At 45.0% G+C, this 25,885-nt stretch overlaps 1 protein-coding gene across 3 annotated transcripts in view; it reads left to right on the plus strand.

Annotated features, from left to right (window-relative positions):
• STRN3 (striatin 3) overlaps window positions 1-25,885 on the plus strand; it is a 984,550-nt gene that overhangs the window by 505,402 nt on the left and 453,263 nt on the right. For 2 of the 3 annotated variants that reach the window (XM_078659406.1, XM_078659407.1), the window contains exon 8: window positions 11,057-11,167. The exons of the other annotated variant lie outside the window; for it this stretch is intronic. In XM_078659406.1, the coding sequence (XP_078515532.1) occupies window positions 11,057-11,167 (111 nt within the window). The remainder of the gene's footprint in view (window positions 1-11,056; window positions 11,168-25,885) is intronic. 3 annotated transcript variants of the gene reach the window in all.

Consider the following 25,885-nt stretch of genomic DNA (forward strand, 5'->3'; position numbering starts at 1 on the left):
TTTCTGGTTCAGGGAAGACCTGGCTTGGCAGTTCGGGCTGGACTGTTCTCATGAGGCACAGGGTCAAGACTGATTTGCATATAGCTGGGTCTAAACTGAGATGGGGAAGTGAGCTAAAGAATGACGATGGATTCAACCCAGATCTGTGACTGGGGATGTGTGTCTGAAAAGTTTCAGCGCTCCGTCCATTATCTCCTTGTGTTTGCAATGGAACAGTTACCTTCATTGTCATTTCACTTCAATTAATTCATTCTTCAAAACACACAGGAAGCCATAACCTTATTATCCATATGCTGTGGTCCAGCTCCAGATTTCTGAATTAATGTTCCAACAGGGCTGCTATATTTGGTGACTCTTGCGTCATAGGTGAGTGAGGATGATCACAACACTTCTTATTGGTGTTGACAAATACACAGGCGGCTGCTCGTCAGGTTATCCAGTCAGGATTGGATATGGCAGACTCTGTGCCCCGGGTGATGGGTTCTTCTGTGGCCAACAGAAGGCATCCTTGGAGGAGGTCCTCTGGATTCTCTCCGTATGTACAGGCTACTCTGCTTGATCTGCCTTTCAACTGGTTCAGGCTTTTTAGTGCAAAGGCGGATTCAGCTCTGCAGCCCTTCACGGACAGTAGGGCTACTGCAAGATCCTTGGGTCTGCAGTCTCAGCCTAGGGCCTTTGGATTCAGGAGGTATCGAGGTCTTGGGAAAGCGGCTTCCTTTCGAGGTCATCAGCAGCAAAATCCTCTGTACTACAGGTCGTATTGAAGAAAGGATAAAGGCTGTCTGCAGGGGACCTCCAGGCAACAGTCCTCCTCCTCCCCTGTCCCCTCCACCAGTACCACAGGGAAGCAGCTAGAGATCCCGCATCTAGGAACATGTTGGCCCTGTAGGAGGCCTGGTGTCCTATTTTCTACAACATTGGAAATCGATTACATCAGATCTTTGGGTTTTAAATCTTGTAGAAAATGGGTATGCCCTTCCTTTTCATGAGTTCGGAGAACAATTTGTTGCTCTTGCAGCAGGAGGTTCTTGTCTTAATACAGAATGGTGCGTTAGAGGTGGTTCCAGAGGAGGTATGGGGTCAGGGGTGAACCTTCCGGTATTTCTTGAACCCCAAGAAGCACAGTCGGTTGAGACCGATTCTAGACGTCAGGATCTTGAATATTTACCTCAAGCAGGAAAAGTTCAAGATGTTGACCCTGGCTTAGGTTCTTCAGGCGCTGCAACAGAAAGACTGGATGGTAATAAATAAATGCGCACAGGGTATGGGGCAAAAGCGACTGCACCTATCTGCAAATTAGGTATAATGATTGATTCAGGTGCCCAGGACTTGAGACGCAATACCCTTCCGTCTCCTATGGAACAATCCACACAACAATGATTTAGAAAACAGTGGCCCAGCACTCCATTTAACAGTATGAGAGATTATATATAGAGAAAAATTGTCAAAAGCAGAAAAAGCAGGTCATGATATAGTTCCTTTATTCAAGATACACGATGTAGTCCTAAAAACACAAAGTAGCCAACGGACTTCTTCAGTGCTATAAACAAATACATATAAACACAGCTTAGACATTATATACAACACATCACACATACACAATATATACATTTGTACAGAAATATACAATTTTTTAAAAATACAATATTAGTGAGAGGATCCATTTTGTTATATCCCTCAGGTGAGATGCATTAATATCAGTAAACTGACACTCTCTTTTGAGAGGCAATATTGGTAACCTACAGGAAAACTGATATATTCCTATTTACAAATACATATTATGATAAATTTAGACCTGCTGATTCAAAAGACAATATTAAATTATATTTTCAATATGAGCACAAGAGAGAGCATTGAAAAAGAGAAAAGAGAAAGAAGGTCAGAAAACCCATATCACAGGTTTACAGTTGCATTTATATTATATTCAACTAAATCCTTTTGCAAAACCATTTGGAAGAAACATTATCTGGTACTGTGACCTACAACAACAGCACGGGGGTCAGAAAACCCAAAGGTTAATGCCTTATATTTTCATGTCTGCTTCTAATAGATGTGTTAAAAAAGCATTATTACAAAAAAGCATTATAACAAAGTTTTCCTAATGCTAGGGTTAACAAACTGCAACTTAGGATACCCCAGGAGACATCTCTATTAGTGATATTTAATGACATCCATCTATAAACCTGTGCATTTATTGCGCTATAGAAGAGGGCTTACCCAATATGTTCTTATATGTGATCCTTTTTAGTCTCTAGATAGGATAGTTTCCAGAAATTAGTATGGACCGTGTCAATAAATTCCAAAAGTTGCCTAAAGGACAGATATCAATAAAATAAAATATGTCAAGATCGGTCATTTTCCAAAACATTTACGGAAGAGCCCCTGCATTCATTCGTTTAAATGCACATACCTCAATGAAGATGAGTAAATGAGAAGCATTGTGCACAAAAGTGGTGTCTTCAATAGTCAATCCCAGCAGAGTTAGCGATGTTGTGTTTTATGTATTTAAAACCCTAAAAAGGATCAAATACCATGAGACTTTAGAGCAGAAACGATTATTGGAAAACCTCTTAAGACTATACTCAAGGTGACACAAATCTCTACATGGAAGGACATGAAACTCGACCACACTCGTCATATATCGAAACATATTATTTCAACCCCACAATAGGGGACTGACACCTTCATGTGGACTCAGCATGAAGAGCCATCGAATGCCAACACTAGCACCATCTTTAAATATGGCAAAAGAAAATGCAATATTATGCCAAAGCAAAAGCATTTTGCCTCATCATACCAAGATCATGACTCACATAATGCCACAACCCTTAGCCAGAAAACCGCAATAAAAACGCATTGAAACTGAGATGTTAACCTGGTGCGCAGAGGGAATAGCCCTTATATACATTTAAACAGAAAAGGTCACCCGATTTTAACCAATTAGGAATATATATATATCAAGACCCGAGCTCCCTGTACTCACTTGTGTATCAGCACCTATTGGAGCAGCGTGTCGGCGTCTCAGCGTCACGGCGGCATCTTGCTTACAAAAGCTTTAGGAAACGAACAGCATTTAAATAGCCCGCCCGGAGGTACACCCGTGCAGCATTATACTCAGCGCAAGCCCCTTTTCCTTCAAATCCGATGACCGCCGCCATCTTTTAGTGGTCTAACGCTTCAAGTGTTCGCCTCATATGCGATCTTTATCTGAAAAGCGGGTAGACAAACGAGTATATAGTGAAGATACTAACTTATATATCACCAAATGCTCTATATACATCACTATAGACTACCAAACCTTCACGTTATTTTAAGTTTAAAGTTAAATGTGAATACTCTGGAAAACGGTACGACTACCGCAGCCATTTTGGACTGTCCTCAGTATCGATTCCACATAATATGATAATGCTGACAATATGCTATTGATATAATAAACAATGTCAAGGAACATATAAGGCTTTATCAAGCCTCATGGCCTAAATTTAAATTAAAAAAGCAACGCTTCGTATTAGTGTCATCCTCATTATACCCGAAGTGACAGTCTATATCGACGCGACTTCTAATAAATTTGTGTATTCTAGAAGTTCAAATGTGAGTTGAAAAGGCATGCTCCATCTCACATAAACCCATAAAAAGGTTTGCATAAGATGGAGCAAACCTGGATCCCATGGCCGTCCCCTGTTTCTGTAGGACCCAAGTTCCATCATGCAAAAAAACATTCATGTCAAGTATCATATGTAACATCTCAAGAAGCATCATAGTGTGTTCAAGATGCTTCGCATCCCTTTTGTAGAGGAACCGTTTAAGAGTCTCCAAACCACGGTCCGTATGAATGCACGTATATAAACTTTCAACGTCCATGGTTACGAACATTAGGTCTCCACTATCCCATACAAAATCCACAAGCTTACAAAGAACATCTTTACTGTCTGAGATATGCAGGCAGGTTCCTAACTAGTGGTTGTAAGAACCCATCTACATACTCAGAGAGATGCTCTGTTGGGCTGTCTATCCCCGAGATGATGGGCCGTCCTGGTGGAAAGACTCCCCCTTGATGAATTTTGGGGAGTATGTATATACATGGATATCTACTGTCATGTGCTTGTAGATAGTGGTACTCGTGGTCAGAGATGAGTCCTGACTCATGCCAGTCGTGTAGACTAGCATTAATCTTCCTCTCAGTTTGTGATATTGTGTGTTCTTTAAGTTCTTCATAACAAGCATTGTTTTTCAGTTGTCTGTCTACCTCACCCATATAGTCCTTAAGATCCATAAGGACTATATTCCCTCCTTTATCCGCCTCGCGGATTACTAACTGGGGATAGTCCTGTAATTTTTTGAGAAGGGCAGTTTCTTCCCTAGATAGATTGTACTGAGATCGACAATGTGAATTTTTTCCATGTTTATCTTCTAAATTGTGCAGCTGGAAAGTTCTCCAGGAATTTATCCAAGTGAGGATCAGATGGTCCTGATGGTACAAATCTAGATTTATTGCGTAAACCACTGTCAATGCTAGTGTCTTCATGTATGTTTAATAATCCCGCCATCTCCTGTAAATCTACATTGAAATCATCCTCATCTAGTGTTGCCAATACATGAACATTGTCTAACTCTGCAATCGTTAGACCATCAACATTAGTATTATTGACAGACATACTTTCCCAACCAAAATGATGTTCTGCAAAGTATTTCTTTAATCGTAACTTTCTCAGGAATTTATAAATATCAGTATGTACTTTCGCAAAGTCGCAGTTCCTAGACATACAAAAATGTAATCCTTTTTGTATAACAGATAGTTCTTTGGCAGTTAAACATTTGGATGATAGGTTCACAACACTTCACTGACAGTAGAGCAATTGGTCACTGTTTCCTGATCTGTTCCCTGCAATGGAGACATTACTTCCTTATCTGAGTCAGTTTGCTTTGTTGTCTCGTTTGCAGCCCTGTTCTTACGTTTCTTCCCTCTCCGCCTTGTTCTAGATTTAAATTTCTTTTTTTGTTTCCCAGCCTGTATCGCTGAACTTTTTGTAAAAAAAAAAAAAAAGAGGTCGAGGGTGCAGTCTCACTATTGCTGGAAGACTGGATGGTGTTGATCGACTTGCAGGATGTGTATTTTCATCTTCCTATCCTAAAGTCGCATCTGAAGTATCTCCGTTTTACGGTGGGGTCTCAACACTACCAGTTTGTGGTCCTACCGTTCGGTCTTACTTCTGCACCTCGGGTCTTCACGAAGGTAATGGTGGTGATGGCAGCTCATCTCAGAAGGTCAGGAATCCCTGTATTCACTTATCTGGACGACTGGCTTCTCAAAGCCAAGTCGCCAGTGATGGTGCTGCATCATTTGCAAATAACAACACAGCCACTGTTCGACTTTGCTTTCTCGATAAATGTACCCAATTCTCACCTGGTGCCCTCTCAGCGTAACCTGTTCATAGGGACAGTACTGGACACTGCTGTGTGTCAAGCTTTTCCGCCTCCACAGTGGTTCATCGACATCCAGGAATTGACTCCTTTGTTTCACGATGGCGCAGTCGTTCCAGTGCCGAAGGTCTTACGCCTGCTCGGTCTGTTCGCTTCCTGCATTCTGTTGGTCAACCATGCACACTGGCACATGAGGGTTCTCCAGTGGTGCCTCCGCAGGCAGTGGTATCAGCACAATGGAGATCTCGGGGAGATGATCAGAATCTCCAGAGACACTGTGGCGGAGCTGTCTTGGTGGGGTGTTTCGGTGACCCTGTCTCGGGAAGCCTTTTCAACCTCCTCCGCCTGTGCCAAAGTGATCACAGATGCCAACATTCTTTGGTGGGGTGCACACCTAGGGGATCTGGAGGTCAAGGGTCTTTGTTTTCCAGAGGAAAGGTTGCTCCTCATCAACCTTCTGGAATTGCGGGCAATAAGTCTGGCTCTCAAGGCCTTCCTTCCCTCCCTTCACTGTCGTTCGGTTCAACTCCTGACTGACAACACTACCGCGATGTGGTACATCAACAAACAGGGAGGAGTAGGTTTGTATCGCCTCTGCAGAGAGGCCCTGCTGTTCTGGTTCTGGGTTCAGGACCACCAGATTTGTGTAATGGCAAAATCTGTCCGGAGTGCTGAACGTGCATGCGGACAGTCCCAGTCTGCATTACTCAACCGACCACAAGTGGAGGCTTCACCCGGAGGGGGTTCGCCGCATCTTCAGGTTGTGGAGGTCTCCTCGGGTGGACCTGTTTGCCACTCGTGAGAACGGCACTGCCTGTCATTCTGCAGTCTCCAGTATCCGATGCAGGGAGCTTTGAGGGACGCTTTTCAACTGGATTGGAGCGGTCTGCTTCTTGACGCGTTTCCCCCTATGCCCTTGATTCCTCGGGTTCTAAGGAAGATTTGCCAAGACCGGGCCCAAGTTATATTGATCACCCCGGATTGGCCAAGAAGGGTGTGGTACACAGATCTTCTTCACCTCTCAGCGCACCCTCCACTCTGTCTCCCTCTCAGGGCAGACCACCTCTCGCATTCGCAGGGGCGGGTTTCTACTTCCCCACGCCCAAAGTCTGCAACTTCATGCCTGGAGATTGAACGGGGCAACCAGAGCTTTCTCTCTCCTACCGGATGTGGTGATTGTTATTTTATCGTCCAGAAGACCAAATCTGTTAATTCTTGTAGATGGGTTAGGTTTGTCAAGTGGTGTGGAGAGAGTTACATCGATCCTTTGAAGGCCCATTTATCAGATGTACTTCATTTTTGGGATTTGAATTTGGTTCTTAAATTTCTGATGGGTATCTCCTTTTGAGCCTCTTCATAGTTGCCCCTTGAGGCTTTTTTCGTTCAAGAATATTTTACTGGTGGCTGTTACCTCGGACGGGGGTGAGTGGGCTTCAGGCTCTTAGCTCCAAGCCTCTGTTTACCTCATTTCATGCTGATAAGATGGTTCTTAGGACCAGAGCTGCTTTCCTGCCTAAGGTGATTACTCCCTTCCATCTAGGGCAGACTGTCAATTTACCCACTTTCTATCCTCCTCCTCACCCTTCCAAGGAGGAGGAGAGACTTTACTGCCTTGACCCTAAGATGGCGGTCAGCTTCTACCTGAATAGAACCAGAGACTCAAGGTTGGACGACCAGCTCTTTGTTGGCTACGTGGAAAGATGAAAGGCAAAGCCGTCCACAAGAGAACGCTGTCCAGGAGGATTATCTTGTGTATCAAGATATGCTTCGCCCTGGCCAAGAAGGAGCTGCCTGAAGATATCAGAGCTCATTCTTCTAGAGCAAAGTCATCTACATCTGCCTTGGCTAGGGGTTTCCCTGTGGTGGACTTTTGTAAAGCTGCAACATGGGCCTACCTCCACACTTTCGTGAAGCATTATTGCTTGGATTTTGAGGTGAGGAGGGATGAACATTTGCACGACCTGTGCTGCAGTACTTTTTGGTATGAGTGGACTCCCTCCTCCGGGAGTGGACTGCTGTGGGATTCCATTCAAGGTGAGGAATCCAGAGGCAGATGTATCCATCAGAAGAACAAGTTACTTACCTTGGGTAACTCTTTTTCTAGTTGTTACAGTATCTGCCTGTGGATTCCTCACTGACCCACCAGCCTCCCCGTTGCCCACCTACATATACTGAAAAGATTTTTAGGTCTCGCCTGAGAGGGCCTTTTGGAATCGATACAGATTCTGACTTGACTTAAAGCCACGCCCTCGTGTGTAATTGGCGTGCGTCATCGTTTATGGTAAACGCTGACGCGTGATTGGAAAACGGTCTTTGTGGTAACCGCCTTGTCCACTTTTAGGACGGCCCATAGGGACAAGCCAATGCCATTTCGTTTGTGCTTTTAATTAGCTTTGTAATTTGCATTTATTTTTCCAATGTACGCTTTGTTTCAGCATTCTAGAATATTTACTTACAAGCCGATGCCATTTTGTTTGTACTTTAATTTGCTTAGTAATGAGCATTTGTTTTACAAATGTACGCTTTCTATCACAAAGGGCGACAGGAGATTTGCACCTGCCCGGACAGGGGATTTTCATGTGTACGGCTCGCATCGTTTGAGCACAACACGCGTATGGCCGAAAAGCTCAGGGTTAAATCATCTTCCGAAATAGTCATTCCCCAACAGCCCATTGCAATTGTACAAAGGGGGACATGTTGAACATATTTTAGGACCTTTACTGTTTTCATAATTATAGCATTCTTTTTGCATTCTCCCACCCTCATATCTGTCTGGAGAAAGTAACATCAATCCTCATTTTAATTATTTTTAAATTAATAATTATGGAGATACTTTTGCACCCTCTGTGATTTTAGTGTTCTCTGCGTATTTATTTGGAATGCTAACGTTGGAAGTGTTTTAAGTTGTGCTTAAAGGATGGTATTTATTGGCAGTTAAAATAGCGTGTACTGGCCAGGAAGCCTGTTGCTGGTGGGTAGCAGGCTCTGGGATTCTTAGGTAGGCCGCGCATTGTGTTGAAGTTCCTTAGTTGCAGCGAACGGTACACCTGCACATATTTCTTGCTTCCCGCACAGCAGCTTCGCATGCACTCACTGCCTCCCCTGCCTTGGCAGATATTACTTTCCTGGCGTCCTTTCTGCAGAGGAGGGTCTCCTGCCAGGAAACAGGGTGGCGAGGTCACAGTGCCGGGCTGATCTACAGCATGGCAAGATCCACAGAACCAAACTTTACCACGCAGTGGTTGGTGCCCAGTCGGGGAAACCTTTCTTCCGGCTGCAGAGGATTACCCTCCTTCGCTGCATTCGTCATTTTCCATGCAGCAGGTATATTTTGCATTAACTCCAAGCTTGAGTCCTCTCAAAACAAGCATTGAAAATGCAATAGGTCTCACCTTTGATTAAGTTAAAGCCGTTTGCTTTGCCAATAGTATTGTATAGCAAAGCAAATGGCTTTAACTTAATGAAAGTCGAGACCTATTGCATTTTTAATGCTTGTTATTGTATGACATTGCGTTTTCCAAGATCAATTGATTGCTGCACTGTTGGTGGTTAGGAAATGCTTTGGTTTTAGCTTTTCCACTTTACCCATACACATATTTGTGTATATATATTATATACTCAATGCTCGAAGATGTCCACCTTTGAGTAGCACGCAAACAGCAGCTTGGTTTATGTATAGGTGAGGACGGGGATCCACTCGTAGACGCCGCTCCGTACGGGATCTGCCCGACGCGTTTCAAAGCTCCAAAATGCTTCTCTTCAGGGGCTTTAACGGAAGCGGTGTGCGCATCCGCCGACCCGCTTCCCCATTTTATATATAACACACCCACCGATGCAGATCCCGTACCAAGCTGCTGTTCGCGTGCTACTCAAAGGTGGACACCTTCGAGCATTGATATATTATATACTGTGTATACTTGCATTATGTTGTCGGTCCGCCCTTTCGCCTCGGGGTGCAAGGAAAAAATGGGGGGAACTGACATCAGCACGCTGACGTGGTCTTCTTATTGCTCTAATGACGTCAGACGGAGTTCCGAGCCGAGTCATTGTGACGTCCTCGTCGACGTGGGAGAGCTTGGAAAAAGTTTCCGTGGAATGCTGGCACAAGGGGTAATTCAAAAGGTGAGGAATCCACAGGCAGATACTGTATCCACCAGAAAAAGTGTTACCGAAGGTAAGTAACTTGTTGTTCTTACTGCTACAGCATCCTATACGGTGGATAATCTGCATTTTTGATCGTCAGTTAAATATACTTTGAGTTGGTTTGAATGGCTATTTCAAAGAAAATTAAAATGAGGACAGTAGGTTGCCTCCTGTTGTGCTGTTTTCGGTTTTTAATCTCAAATTGAAGTTCTTTGTACTTAATACACATTACCGGATTCTGCATAAAAAAACAGATATGCTACTGTGTTACTTAACAGCCAAAAGCCATGATGGAGAACTAAAATTACAACTAAGTAACTTTTCCTCCTTAAACATTTCTGCTACTCCACTGGACGCAAATTGTCTACCAGTTTGCACCTTTTCACGATGAACACCCAGAACAATCACTGTTACCCACAAATCTTTTTTTCTTCTTTTTCTTTTAAGCAAACTCCTTCTGAAGAATGATTTGCACCATTCATATAATTTCTTAGGAAATAAAATAGTTCAGAGTTGTTATGAAGTTCATTAATCGCGTAGTAAATAAAAATTCACCTGAAGTGTCCTTGGTATGTAGTGATGGGGCATGTGCATGCAGGGGAATAAAACTGGAAGGCATGCTTTCTTCCTTTACTCTTTCTGGAATGCATGCTTATCGTATTGGTAGAGAGACAAATGTGTTGCTCTTTCAAATGCTTTGCTTTTGTTGATTTCCAATTAACCAGCCTTAGAAATGGCATAATATTGTGTTACTAACAGGTCACTGGATCCTATTAAAATAAAACAGGAGTAACTAGCTTTTTGTTTGCCTTTTTGTAATTTGAACTGCACAGAATCAAGCAGACAGATCAGATAAATATCAAAGCTTTCCAGCATACTCCCACTTGTCAGTAAAGTACTGCAGAGCATTACTTACTATTAGAATTTTTGATTTTTCAAAAATAGGTGGGGGTTGGGATATCTGCCTACGTCGAGTACTGGGAATATAGCCGTACCAACAGCTATTCAGCCCCACCGCCTTCCAGGTAGTGGAGACTTAATTCAGCATACAATTATTTGCTCCACCCACCTTTTGATAGTGGCCCATGCCCACAGTTATTGCCATTGGAATTTGCCCTTGCTTGTGATGTGTTCTTAATTGATGAATAGATGCCTGCAAAACGTTTTCGAGGAGGAAAAATGACTGCAATTGATTAATTATCCCATCTGAAAGTACTGGTGAATCTGATTTGTCACTAACTGATCCACAAGATAATGTTTATTTAGGTCTGGTGTGATGCTATCTAATACTAAAGTGAAGATGTGTGCTGTTAGAATTGTTGTATCGTTATTCATCTAACATGTTCCTGAAAGTATAAAAGTTAGTGTGCACTTTTATGTTGAAACTAACAATACATCTGTTAATGAAAATATGTTGAATTCTTGATAGTTACTAATTGCTTGCATTGCCAATGGCTGATTTCTTTTTCTTTTAATAATATGCTGCATGCAGACAAGGATGACCTGTCCCCAACTGCTGAGGTTTGGGATGTAGACCAGGGGATTATAAGTAAACTGAAGGAACAGTACAAGAAGGAGCGGAAAGGGAAGAAGGGGGTAAAGAGTAAGTGCTCATACTTATCATTTAAAAAGAACTCTTTCTATTCTAGGCCAAATGTTAGTCTTATTCCTGTGTTTCCTAATTTGAGTTTTTTTCTCAACTCTTTAACTCTATCAATCAGCAGAGTTTCCTTCAGTGAGAACCACAGGATACTTTATCTCAATTTATTGATCTGAATTTTATTTAACAAATGTGTGCTTTCCCTTTCTTTGTCTAAAAATCATCAACACTGAAAAATGTTTGCGTCTGTCCTTTGGAGCGCATGGTGATAAAAAAGCAAACTATGAACACAAAATTATCTATGTTAAAAAAACACCAACCTTATGAACGAAAACTTCTATGGATGAAACTACCTCCTTGTTACAAGGCATGACTCATTTGACCAAGGTTCTCTTCATCTTTATTGCCAACAGCTGCTCAAGCAGCAGTTCCCACTTTTCTGATGTGTTTCTACTAGCTGGTTACTGAAGAGTGCACGCAGTGGCAACGTGTACCTTACTTGAGTCTGCTTGTTGCAGCGTACCATCCCTTTTCTGTAGATAAACCTCACCACCCTATTTTCCCTATGTCCTTCTTTATTCACGTACGTCCAGTCCATGTGCTAGTTTCAAAAGGTTCTGTTAGGCTCTTCCCGGTGATTAAGGAATTGCTTCATTTGTTTGGTAATCTCCTTGCAGTGTGGCTATTTATGGGCTGGCAAGTGCATTGCTTTTGTGCCAGCAAATGTTGCCACTTATAGGGCCAATAGTGGGTTAATATGAATCATCTTTTTGAGATCTGTCAACTATTCCAACATGTTACTTTTTACAGCCAGCTAGAACATTCCTGGATGAACTGTTGGAAGGGCTATATTTCTTCCTGTTAAGACAGCTATAAGCAATATCTTACATATTTTGGCAGGCTCTGTACTAAAGGAGCCTTGTGATTCTTGCTGATAAAGCGTTTCGTTATAAATGCATGTTCTGATTTCTCACCCTCTGCTCTAGTCACCTGAATTTGTAAAATATGGCAGAAGGAACTCCATTGACTATCACTCATCAGAGTATTCTTAGATTCTCTCTCCCCTGTATGGAGATGCAAATATGCCATTGACTTCCATGGTGTGCAATTGCCCCTACAACCATTTCACCCTACAAGTGTGCTTACACTATTCTTATTGACTGAAGCTGGAGTGGGCCCAATGATTCCTTTAGTGGCTGACTGTGAGGCATAGGCACCCATTCCTTGCATTTGCCCTAGGACCTCCGGGCCTCCTTATTAACTGAACTCAAGAGGAAGGGGTGGGTGTCTGGGATATCAAGTGTGTGTGGTGATAGATGCCATGGTTCCATTATTTCCTTCCAATGTTTCGCATTGTATGGGAATCACTGAGAAAAGGATTTGTAATGGAAAATACATCATTACGTTTCTGCCCATCGTGCTGCACCCTATTTGGTCTTTCTGACAGGCATAGGATCTGCCACCATTCCTACCAATACATCATGACCAATCAAGTGTTTGGTATGTCCTCATTTTAGATAGAAAAATAACATTCGGTAATGATGTGCTAGACTATACGCTTATTAAAGCTCAGTGGAACAGAGGGGGCATCTGATATGCCACTAAGTGCATATAATGAATTTGAAGAAGGAACCAGATTTGCAGGGTAAGAATGTTGCATGTGCATTTGTTATTCTGACTGGGTGGGGTGTATCAGCAGCAATCCCCTGCCTGTCAAGTCCTCTGCACCTGTACTTCTGTTTCTGTGTCAGAAAATTCACCCTCGAGACACTGCATGAAGAAGGACTCCACCAAATGTTAGGAAGAAAACTCTGAATTAAAAATACTTCTGAGGAGGAAGCATGCATTGAGACGATCGACTCAGAGATCATCAACCTCAGAAGCTGGACTTGAGGTATTAGGACTTCTAGTGGGTCGTAACAAGGCAGCTAGCATGGCGCTTGGCCTATCCCCCTCTGCGTATACCCTGGCAGTAGCATATTTGCCTAGAGGTTTAATCTCAGTGCTGTCGAGCTCATCAAAGTCTGCTATATGTGTCCTGATTTGCGAGAGAAGTTTAGGGTCTCCACTATCTTGAATTGCCTCTCTGGGTTTTTCAGCTCCCTTACCACCTTTTCCAGCAGAGTACGAATCCACCGGACGACCCCATAGTGTTTAGAAATGGTTATGCCGTACATGTATACCTTAAACGTCTCCCAAATAGTACTCATCTTGGGGACAATCCATAGGTTAGTGGCAAAAAACTCATCAGTCGCCTTCCTGAGGTCGTCACAGAAGACTGGATCTAGTAGTGAATATTGCAGGAAGCACCAGGTATTCTCCCTTCGGGGCATGTTGCTAATTAATAGTTTCAACAAAACTGGTGAGTGGTCGGAGTAGGTGCGTGGCATGTGTAAGCAATCGCCCATGAAGGGCAACAATGACCGCGAAACCGGCCAATAATTTATCCTGGTGTGCGTATCATACACCAAGGAGTAGTGTGTGTATCCCCTACCCAGGGGTGAGAGGGGACACCAGATATCTAGGAGGCTTTCAGCTTCGGCTATGTCCTCGATAGCAACAGCTGCACCATATGTCCGGCTGGGGGGATCGTTGGACCTATCCAGATCCGGATTCTGTGTACAGTTGAAGTCTCCACCCCACAACTGAGGTATATGAGAGTACCTTGCAAGTTTGCTACGCAGTGTGTGATAGAATTGTGGGTCGTCATGATTGGGCCCATATATTCCAACTAGAATCGCCTTGAAACTATCTCTTTGAAAACCGGCTATCACATATCTACCACAAGGGTCAACCTCCACCCCCTGTACCTGCAAGCCTGAAATCTTACGCACCCAAATCAACAACACCCCTCGCATGTAATGTAAATATGGATGCCATGCACATGCCCTCATATGCTTCTGCCTCATCATTCTGGTGTGGGGGGTCAGGTGTGTCTCCTGCAGTATAGCCACATCAACATGCTGCCTTTGCAGATAGGCCACCACTTTACGAATCTTTCTGTGATCATTTAGGCCATGCACATTCCAAGACATAAAATTTAGTTGAGTACTAGTGCTCATGGATCCATTGTTATAGCCTACTAAACATTGCAGAGCTAAGTGTGGACCACATGCACCTCAGTAACCAGGTTGCACACCTATACGCTGATGAACTTACACTGCTTGCTGACCTTAGAACTGAACCACCCCCAGCCCGCCCAAACACCACGCCACAAAACATAAAACATGGCTGAATTGGAACATTCTGTTACTCTTTTCCCCAATTCTAAAAAGGAAAGAAAAAACAAGAAAATAGGAATTCAGTTAGTTACCCCCTGTTGTAGATTACCCGTGGGGGCAGTAGCTGTCGGCACCCTGAACACACTCGTCATTTATCTCCACCTATAATAAAGGTTATAGCATCCAGGATATGTAAGTAACAGCCTACTTTTACGTGGAAGCTGACCTAGTCTGTGTGGAGTCACTGTCAATGAGTTGAGCTTGCAGTAACTTATTAATCTGTCACTGGTGATGTACCAGGTCGTACCAATCGTCAAGCGCCAATCTTGATGGGGCACCTCACCGCTGCATCCAGGACAGCTATTACATATATTCTTTGTTTGGTTAAAAACCATTACAAACTAAAACTGGATCAGTTCATCGTAAAAAGGACCGCTGAGTAGAAACCCACTAGAGCATTGTCAATAAATGATAGCATGTAAAAAAAAAGTTTTTAAAAAGACAATGCAGAAGTTATAAGTTATTTAAAACCTTTGAATGCATTGTGGGCAGATTGTCTTCGCCTGGAGGACCGGGAAAAGTACAGCTGATGTTAGCAGTTTGAGGTTCTGTTGTTAATCCCGCTGGCTGGCTGCCACCCTGCTGCGGTGGGAGATTTGGCGGCGCTAATTTCTTCCAGCTGCTTTGACGCTTTGTGGACAAATTTAGTGAGCCCAATGTTCAGCTTGGTGTTTTCAGGATTGAGGGTTGCTATTACTGCCTGACTGCATGTTCGAACTCCTAGCCTGATCCATTCGCCCTGCAGTTGTCTGTGAGCATAGCGGGCCATGCACAAACTATGTGTTCCATTATCTCAGAGTGATAGCCACACATCCTGCATTCGATGTTATTATCTGGGCGACACCTGTCGGGCAGGTTCTTTAAAAATGGCCATTCACCCATCCTTAAAGCTAAGAACTTTTCTTTCAAGTAAAATGAAAACATGCTGGATAAGTGAGGCGATTCAATTCCTGGTTTGAAATTTGTGATTACTGCCCAGGCATGATTCCTTTTTGACAAAATTGCCCTGTCTGAATGAAATGACCACAGTCGGACGCTCTTCTTAATAACAGCCTTAAGCACCTGTTATGGGAAGGGTTTGTTTCCCAGAATTCTTTGACTCTTAGTAGTTTTAAACTGCGATCCAGGTGATGACTATGATTCAGGCTGGACTGGCATTTCACTATTTCTCGCCAAAATGTTGCCTCCAGGGAGCCCTCCCTTCAGTGGCGCAGTGTATTGCAAAACTTTATAAATGCGCCGGTTGATCCAATAGGCCCAGTTCAAGACGAACCTGCAATGGTGAACTCGATTTTGGTAGGCGAAAGGCACGTGGAAAGATTTTGGTTGTTAATTTGTTTAATAATGAACTAGTTGTGCCCTTCGTTATCTCTTGCCCATACGACAAAGAGTTGATTATCCTCTCCTTCAACACTTTCAGCATTGGAGTTAGACTTGGGCCAAAAAGTTGTTTTGATAATTGCGCGGCAGCAGGGCTTTGGTCCTTAGAGTTTCTTTTTGTTTGACGAAATAGCATCTGCGGTCCAAAAAAATACCCAAATATTTATAGTGAGATGTTGGTTCGATTTTTGTTTTGTTAAAAAAACAGCCGCCACGTGGCCTTTTTTTGCTTCCCAAAAGAGATTGTTTTAGTTTTGGACAGGTTCAATTCCAAGAAGTTTCTTGTAGTGTAGGGAAGCAGTTCGTCAAGAAGCCTTTGTAGACCCACTTTGGTATGACTTGGTGTTACTAAGTCGTCCGCATAGAGCAGTTTGCTGATGCGGGTTCCATCTAATTGAGGGGGATGGCAGTTGACGCTGTCTAATGACGGAGATATATCTGATATGAACAAGTTAAAATGAAGTGGAGCCAGCACACAGCCTTGTTTTACGCCTTGTTTTCTGGACACGTGGAAGCCTACGCGCCGACCTTAATTCTGATCCGTTTCCGAAAGGAGTTGGATGATTGTGTTTAACAGGGTCGGGGGTATGCCCAGGACTCTAATTTTTGCCACAGTAGGGCCCGGGTTACGTGGTCAAAAGCTGCTTTAAAATCAACAAAACAGCAGTGCAACCGGGTTTGTTGGATTGCCTCTTTCTCCGTCAGGACAGTCAAGGTGAATAAGTTAGTTGTTGTACCAGAGTTAGCCACAAATCCAGTCTGGTTAAAAGGGAGGCGCTTTGTTAAATCGACCCAGGCCTGCAAATCTTCTAATAAAATTCTGGCATAATGTTTGGACTCACTGTCTAGGAGTGCTATCATTCGGTAATTGTTGGGGTCATTTCTCTTCCCGCCTTTGTGTATTGGATGAGTGATAGCACCTCGCCAAGACTCAGGAACGGTGTTGTATAGCCAGCAATGGAGAAACAGGGTGGTCAGATAAGTTGACCATAAGTCCACGTCGAGTTTGAACAAGGCCTGGCCCTGGAGCTCTTTCGGTCTTGGCTTTCCTTATGGAACATGAAATCCTGTTTTTTAACTCATCCGATGTTCCGATGGACTCCGATGGGAAGTCTTTGTTAATTACTGGGCCCTTGATTGTAGGCACTTAAGGCAGCATAGTAAGTGAGTAACTGTGCTCAAGTCGTCTTGGACTCCTTGGTTCTAAATGTGAAGTTGCCAAGTTGGCTGGGCTGGCTGAGCTGTAGGCTTCAGAGTGGTCATCCTTTTTGTTCGGATCTTTGAAGTGCGTTGATAAAAATTGGCTCCAATCGTCTGCGCTGATGTTTGCGTTACCGACTCCACTTCTGCCTCGTAGCTTCCGGTTAACAAGAGACCAGAATTCATCCATCCAGGAAAGCTGCTTCGTGATCCAACGCCACATACAACGCTTCCTGTGTTTTCCCCAGTAGAGTGGTTATTCCTCTTGGTTGCTATGCGTGGTGTCGCCTCTCTCAGTTGACCCTAGGGAGACCGTGCCAGCCTTGACTTTATGAAGCTTTCTGAATTTTTGTTGTAGAAGCTTGGGCTCATTGTATATCTTGGTTTTGCTGTTGCATGCCACCTTTAGTCTGGCCGGTTAGAGCATAGCGTAATCTATCTTGAGCTCTCTTAGCTTCCGTTTCATGGGTGCAAATTGTTTGCGTGCCTCTTGCACCTGCAGGGTGAAATCTGGACACAGTGTTATCTCTGAGCCTTCATATTTGAGAACATGCAACTCCCTGGCCTTATGTAACGCTGCTTCCCTTTCTCTGTAGTTGAGTAGTCGGCTATTAGCAGCTGGGGGGTAACCCCAGTGGGAGGTTTCGGGGACAGATTGCAGTGGGCGCGCTCCACAATGAATACCTGAGAAAATGTTTCACACCCGAATTGTGACACCAGCAATTGTTCAGTAAACAACTCTGTACTCCCAGTCACTGTGGTCTCCGGTAGGCTGAAAATGCACACATTGTTGCGCCTAGAGCGCGCCTCTAAGTCTTCAGTTTTGTCCCACAATGAGGTAATCAGCCTCCCCATTTGCTTCTGTGCGGTCGCTGCCTCAACTTGCGCATCTTCAGTTTCGGACACTGCGTTCCACCATGTCAAGCCTTTCAGCATGCTTGTCCTCGCGCTCAGACATGCGATTCATCTTAAAGGGAAGTGTATCAAGCTTACCATCAATGGTAGTGAGGCTTTTCTGCATGGCTGAGAGGGTGTTGCGTATATCTTCACCATTGTCAGTGCTTGTGGCCCCTGTTCAGATGCCATTGTGTCAGCGTCTTCTTCTCTGACCCCTTGAGGATTTATGGTGCTCAATTTGTACTATGGGTTGGGACCTTCCCCATTTTGTTTTGGACGACCGTGGCAAGGAGACTGATGCACCACCTGCGCGGGTGGAGGGGTTGTTGTTTAGTTGTTACAGCTGGAAACTGGGGTCTGTCCCCAAGACTGGCGTGTTGCACCGGGCATCACTTGCTGACTGTGCAATCGCAGCTTGAGCCTGGTGATAGGTGCTGACCGCTTCCCGCCGCCCCAGGACACTTAAGATTAAGATTTCAGGTGTGGTGCACACAGCCCCCCAGCGTCTCCTAGCGAAGGCCAGGGCATGCCAATTCGAGGTGGCACCCTCGGCCAGCCGCCTGCAATGTCAGGTGAGGGACAGGCCGCACTGACGTCTGCCAAGCTCCGCAGTGTCAGTTGTTGTGCGGGGTCTGACGCTGCCTCGCCTCCCCTCATGGGCAGTCCAGCCAGGTCTCAGGCGTACTCCCGGCTCCGCTGCCTCTACACTCCGCAAGGGCTTAACGCCCGCCACAGCACCTCCACATGGAGGCCCAGGCTACAGCACCCTATGGGCTGCTGATCCATGGCTCGGCGACAGACCCTCACAGCGGGAAGACGCAGCAGGCACATAGCACCATTTCCCGCAACCGCGTCCAGCAGCGGCCATCACTCGCTACCGCCGAGGAGCATCCAGGCAGGGTAGGAACACATCACCACCACTCTCCTTGTCGCCATGATGACAGGCCACATTCCTCTCAAGACCGAATGCAATGCGGTGTGTGCCTTAAATTCTTGTCCAAGCACTTTCCCGGATAGCTGGCTTACATCTGCGACTCCACCAACGATTTCAGCAAGTTTATAAGCCAGGATGAAGGTGATGTCTGCAGGATAGCATGGGAGGCCCTAGGAGCTCACTCAAGCTGTGGCCATTTTGGAGTCCGGCAGGCCAAGCCCTCCGCCTAGACCTCCATTTTTATCAATCAACAGCAGTAGGCATCCCAGAACGTTGTTTTAATGTAAGCTATTGATTTGAGGTCTATTGTGACATCATTCACCTGATGGCCCCTTTAAACTCCTACCTGGAAGTCTTAGGAAAAAAGCTTTGGGGATAGTGAGAGAGTAAAAGAGTGAAAGATAATTTCCAGCACTGGACTACAATGTGCCTTAGACACTGCTGATAGTCTGCAACAAGGTTAATACAATCATTTTTATTAAAAAAACATTCTTATTATTGAATGTTTGGATTCAAGAGTAAGGTTCAGAAACACATACTTAATATGCTACTTGTACTTGGAATGCACTAGTGTATGATGGAGAGCACACGCGGATGAAATTCAGAGAAAAAAATGAAAGAATATAAAAGGGCATCTTCTCTACAGTGTTGTGGACATTTAGTACCACACAGGCCATATAATGGCAGGAAAGGCAGATGTGCTCTATCTTGTAGAAAACTCCTCTTTCATGGCTCCTCAAAGACTAGCATCTCTGTAGAATTTTACCACATCCCAACATTGACAGTAAAGATCAACAAGAACCATTTACCACTAATGTTGAATGAGATGGTTCTGACTTTTCTGGACCGAATACTTTCAAACCAATATGTAAAGATTATCCATTTTAAAATTAACTCACTTTGGTGTGGTGCCACTGTTGCAAAAGTGAGATCCTAAAACAACACTGTGATTTAAAGAGTGCCCAATTCATCTTTTAATGCTAATGAAAACGTCTACCCACAAAATCATCACCTTTGGCATTTTCCCCAGGCACCAGACTGGATCAGTAATGTTTTACAGAAGTCCTCCCGCGTGACGCAAGTGGTGTTTTTCGGCTCCACATCTGCCTTACTCCACCCTGAAAGAGATGGAGCAGAGCCTTCAAACACGGATCTGGAGTTCTGCTTTCTTTCCTTCTGTTAATGAATTCCTTCCAAAATCCTTTCCAGTGCACAAGGGACCAATGTCTTCTCCTGAGACTTCAGGGTTCACGCTGTGCAGTAATTTGTAATTGCCAGGAAACAGATGTCAGTTAAGGCACTACTTGGAGATTAGAGCTTGAGTACGTGATCTGAGCACAACTCCAAGTCAACCAAAGAATGTGCTGTCTAACACATAAAGGTGATACATAAACGGGAAGCGAAACTGTATGTAGCCAAACACCAAAAGAAGTATGAACTCACAGAAGTCATGCTGAATGTTGGAGGTGCAGAATTGTTGGCGCTCTCAAGGCTGCTCTCATGACATGTCCTCTTCGTGGTTGAGGTAATCTCTTGAGTCCAAATTGAAATCTAAAAAGAATCTTAAGTTGAAGTGGGACTCAACCTCCATCCGTGACTGTTCATAGAGAAGTCTCAAACCGATCATGCTCTCGATCCCCAGTAGTAGACCTGATTCCTTAACTGGATCGTTGTGCGTGGAATTTTCCTGTCATTGGCGCGACGCAGCACCAGGTCAAGGCCTTTAAGGAGTCTATCACACATTTTAGCCCTCTTCCTGCTCCTCCTGATACTTTTGGGTCATAAGGAGCCACATGGGCCTCCAGTCAGGTTACCACTGTCTGATCTGCTGTTGGTGCTATTTGTGCCCCTCAAATGGGATCAACAGTCTGCCCAGAGGAAATCAGGTTGCGCACTGAAGCAGTTCTAGTTTCAGAGGGGGAAGTTGAGTTTGCCACTGTAGCTGTGTGGCCACTCAACCTTTAGAAATACTTAAAGTACCAGTGCCACTATGGTGAGAGAGACACTGGTTTCCCCTGAGCAATATTTGATTGGGCGTAGTTACCCAGTCACCAATGCTGACAGTGTTACCACTAATCATGCAATGGCTATGGTGATATTAGACGGGGGCTTATTGGTCTGAAACAGGTAGTGGTCTCTCCAAGGCTACCAGCTGCATGTCTGCTTGGCAATGACCTGGAAACCTCAGCCTGGGCTGAGGTTGAACTAAAAACCCATGCAACAATGCTGGATATCCCTGTATTGGTGTGTGTACAAACAAGAGCATAGAGCAAAGGGCGGGTGAACAAAATAGTGTTGGATACTGAACGTAAGGCCCAACCTACCAAGAGAAAAGGTAAGAAGACTGGGGAACCAGCCTCTGTACAGCAAAAGGATCAGGACCCCTCTCCTCAGGGAAAGGACTTGTACACCCCAGAGGGAACTGAGTCTATGGAGCTTGACCCTTACCAGGTTGAACTTTTGGGCCCAGGGGGACCCTCGAGGGAAGAGCCGTGCCAGGGTCAGCAAGACTGTCCCACTCTTGAGAGCCTGAGGCAGCAAGCTGTTTCAGGAGCAAAGGGAGATGTCCGTGGTACCCACAGAGTTTATTGGGAAGAGGGATTACTGTACACTAAGGCAAGAGACTCCAATCCTGGAGCCACCAGGAGAGTAGTAGTGCCACAGAAGTACAGGGAGTTCCTCCTAACTTTAGCTCATGACATCCCCCTAGCTGGTCATCTGGGCCAAACCAAGACTTTGGAAAGGCTAGTTAGCCTCTTCTACTGGCCCCAGATGCATCCAAAGGTGAAGGAGTTTCTCAGCTCCTGTGTTACCTGCCAAGCCAATGGCAAGACAGGTGGCCACCCAAAGGCCCCCCTTCTACCACTGCCTGTGGTGGGGGTCCCCTTTGAAAGGGTAGGTGTGGACATGGTGGGTTCACTTGAACCTCCCACAGCCTTAGGGAACAAATTAATTTTAGTGGTAGTGGATCATGCCACTAGGTACCCTGAAGCAATTCCCCTTAGGACTACTACAGCTCCTGCAGTAGCCAAGGCCCTCATTGGTGTCTTCACCAGGGAAGGGTTTCCTAAGGAGGTCGTTTCAGACAGAGGTGCCAACTTCATGTCCGCTTACCTCAAACACATGTGGAAAGAGTGTGGAGTTTACTACACCATATCACCCACAAACCAAAGGCCTTCTTGAGAGATTCAACGTGACATTAAAAGGCATGATTATGGGGCTCCCAGAAAAGCTCAAAAGGCGATGGGATGTCCTCTTACCATGCCTGCTTTTCGCTGACAACTTCTGTTTGGCCATCCTGTGAATTTGTAAAAGAGGGTTGGGAGAGGACTCTCCAAGAACCCATACAAGATATTGTAGAGTATGTGCTTGGCCTAAGGTCCAGAATGGCTGAGTATATGGAAAAGGCATCCAAGAATCTTGAGGCCAGCCAGGAGCTTCAGAAGCACCGGTATGATCAAAAAGCTGCACTGGTTGAATTTCAACCTGGGCAACAGGTATGGGTTTTGGAGCCAGTGGCACCAAGGGCACTCCAGGACAGATGGAGTGTCCCTTACCCTATCCTAGAGAAAAAGTGAGGTCACCTGCTTAGTTGACCTGGGCACAAGCAGGACACCCAAGAGGATTATCTATGAGAACCTGCTCAAGCTCTACAATGGCCAGGCTGACAACACCATGCTGATGATGACTGATGAGGAACAGAAAGCATTGAGTGCAATGTAATGTAATGTAATGTACAGGTGTTTTTATATAGCGCAGCTATCACTCCAAGGAGCATCTTGGCGCTGAGAAAATACCAGACTGTTGTAAAAGCTGGTCAACTGCTCATGTCAGTGGGGCCAGACATTCAGATTAAGTCTTTACACCGTATGTCAGGAAGGCTATAGATCCAAGTCTTTAGTAATTTCCTAAAGACTGATTCGGAGGTAGTTTGACGAAGAGGAGGGGGGGAGTTGATTCCAAGCCTTAGAACCTATGACTGCCAGAGATTTCCCTCCCTTTGTGATCAGTCTGAAGGTGGGAATGGTCAGCAGGCTTGCATTGGAGGATCTCAGGTTGCGGGATGGAAAGTACCGCATGAAGCTCTTTTGAAGATATTTGGGCCCTCGTAGTGAAAGGCCCTAAATGTGATAACTAGGACCTTAAACAACACACGCTTATGAATAGGTAGCCAGTGGAGGGCGTCCAACGCCGCTGAAGCCGAAGATTTCCTGGGCCATCTCAGCACCAGTCGGGCGGCTGCATGCTGGACCATCTGCAGCTTATGCATAATTGCTTTGTTCGTTCCTGCATATAAACTATTGCAGTAGTCCAGCCGAGATGTTATAAGGCAACCGCCACCATTTGTCTGGCTGAGAGTGGTAATAGGTGAAAGAATTTCCTCAGACCTTTAATGATGAAACAGGTACCAGCCACGGCTAAGGCCTGTTGCTTGAACGACAGAGTGGCATCAAACTTGATTCCTAACTGCATTGATTGTTTTAGGGGGCGAAATGGCGTCTTCAGGCCACCACTGCTTTGGACTGAACTGATTTTGTTGCCCGAAAGGCAACATTTCTGTGAACCTCTCCCTGACCTCCTCTCCTACAGCCCAAAAGATGGGTCAGTAGATGGAGTTGTCTTTGCAGACAATCTCTCTGCCCAACAGCAGACTGACTGCAAACACGTCTTGCAACAGTATGCTAAGCTCTTTTCCTTGACCCCTGGACTGACAAACTGGTGTACCCATGATGTGGACACTGGTGACAGTGCACCTGTCAAAAACAAAATCTATTGATAGTCGGAGCAAGTCATGGAAAGCATCAAAGCTGGAGTCAGTAAGATGCTGGAGTTAGGGGTTATTGAACCCTCTGAGAGCCCCTGGGCCAGCCCATTGGTTCTAGTCCCGAAACCTCATCCACAGGGTGGAAAGAGAGAAATTAGGTTATCCAGTATTGGGGTATCTTTCATAGATTCACATGCTTAGAATCATCCCCGCTGACGAGGTGGGAGTCTCGCGGTACAATAAAACATATACCTTACAGTCATAATAATCACATTATAGGCTATAGTAGATAGCAAGTCACTACATTAGCCTATCTTAGTCCTTTGGTAAAAAGAACCAAACTTGGAAACCAACCAATCAGGCAGCAGCACCCTCTTAGAACCTTCCCCACAGAGAGGCAAACCCTCGGACTTTCTACCTCACCTCATTTGTTAGGGAGTCTCCCTGAGCTCTGCTCAGTTTTTTTCCTTAAACTTTTACCTCTTTGTGAGAGAAAATGTCTGATTCCTCTAAGAAAAGCTTGTTCTTGGCCTGTTGTTCATGTGGGAAGAAGAGATTACACTTTGAGGATCCACATAAAGAATGTATCTACTGCCTTCACCCAGCACACAAGGTCAAGGATTGCAGGATCTGTAGAACCTTTCCTGCCAAGACATTGAAGGATCGAGAAGGACGTCTTTTGGTATGGCTGGAGAAGTTAAAGGTTTCGTCTGAGGTGGTATTTGGAGAAGAAGGCAGTGTGAGTCAAGCTTCCACCCCTCTGGCCAAGAAGAGGGATAGGTCTGGAGATCCACCAGAAAATCTCATCCTCAAAAAAAGAGAAGTCTTCTTTCTCTTCTGAGGTGAAATCTGGAGAAAAGGTAAAGATTTAATCAAAATCTGCCTCAAAATCCCTTCCTGAGCCTCCGTCGAAGTCTAAAACTGCTTCGTCGACGAGAAAATCTCCTCAGACGGTGAGTGAACCTTCAGCGTCGTCGAAGAAAATTCCATCGTCGACGAGAACTCCGGCGCCGTCGACGATAATTACATCACCGTCGACAATACCGGTCCGTCGACGCCCACTGATCCCCGACGATGCCGCCACTGTCGACAATTCACCTTTCGTCGACTAGTACGTCGACGATGTTGGCGTCGTCGACGGTGGGCTCCGCGACGGGACTTGTATAGTCGCCGAGCCTACCGTCGGCGATGATTGCACCTTCGACGACGAGCCCACCGTCGACGACAACGACCTTGTCGTCAACGACCACATCATCTCTGATGACTTTTCAGCCGACGACATCCATGATTTTAACGTCGACGGTGTCATCCATAATGGCCATTTCTACAGATTCGGATGCACCATCTATGTACATTTCAGCTACGCTCAAGCGTAAAATGCTAATCACGCCAGTTTTAAGCTCCAAATTAACATCATCTAGGAAATTTTACCAGGATGTCACATATTTCACCCCTACCTCCTAGCCATTGTTTGGAGGAGTCTAATGATGAAGATCCATTTGGTCAAGCAGATGACCCTTCTCAACTCTGGATAAAATACCAGGAGTTAGAGGACGAAGAGGAATTTTCTGAGCCCTGTGAGTCTTTAAGAGGGCCTCAAGAATCATTCCACCAAGAACATATGGTTCAGATGCCTGCAGCTTTTGCTACAAGACCTAACAGCAAAGTTAAAGGATTATAATAATCGTTTTCCTCCAGTCGCAATTCCGGCAGGAGAACCTGCACCTACAGATGTGCAACCTGCGACCCCTACTACCCCTGTCTCAGAGCCCCAGGTGGTTTTACTTCCACAATTCCATCAGGATGATGACGGAGACACTGTGGCCGAAGTAGAAATACCAAACACGCCCACTACTGTGGATGAATGGGACGAATATCTTATACCAACGCCCGCTTCGCCAGTTCCCCAAGCTGTTGACTCACCTCCTGAGGACATAGGACGTTTTCATGCTATTATGGAAAAGGCAGACTCTAGGTTCCATCTGTCAATGCCAGTACAAAAGACTGAATGTTTTCTGTATGATTTTAAAGACCAGAACAGAAAATCAACTCGCTCAATTCAAATATTTGACCATATCTGAGAGGAAGGGGTGAAGATAATGAAGGTTCCGTTTTCAGTTCCGGCGATCCTCCCTAGGATTGACAAAAAATACAAGGCGCCAGAAGACGCCCCTGCCTGCCTCTCAGGTCACCCAAGGCAAGACTCCGTCATATCGCAGGTGGCGCAGAGGAAATCTCGGAATCCCTCTGCCCCGATAACAGCT

Source organism: Lissotriton helveticus, chromosome 9 (genome assembly GCF_964261635.1).
Source record: "Lissotriton helveticus chromosome 9, aLisHel1.1, whole genome shotgun sequence".
NCBI lineage: Eukaryota > Metazoa > Chordata > Amphibia > Caudata > Salamandridae > Lissotriton > Lissotriton helveticus.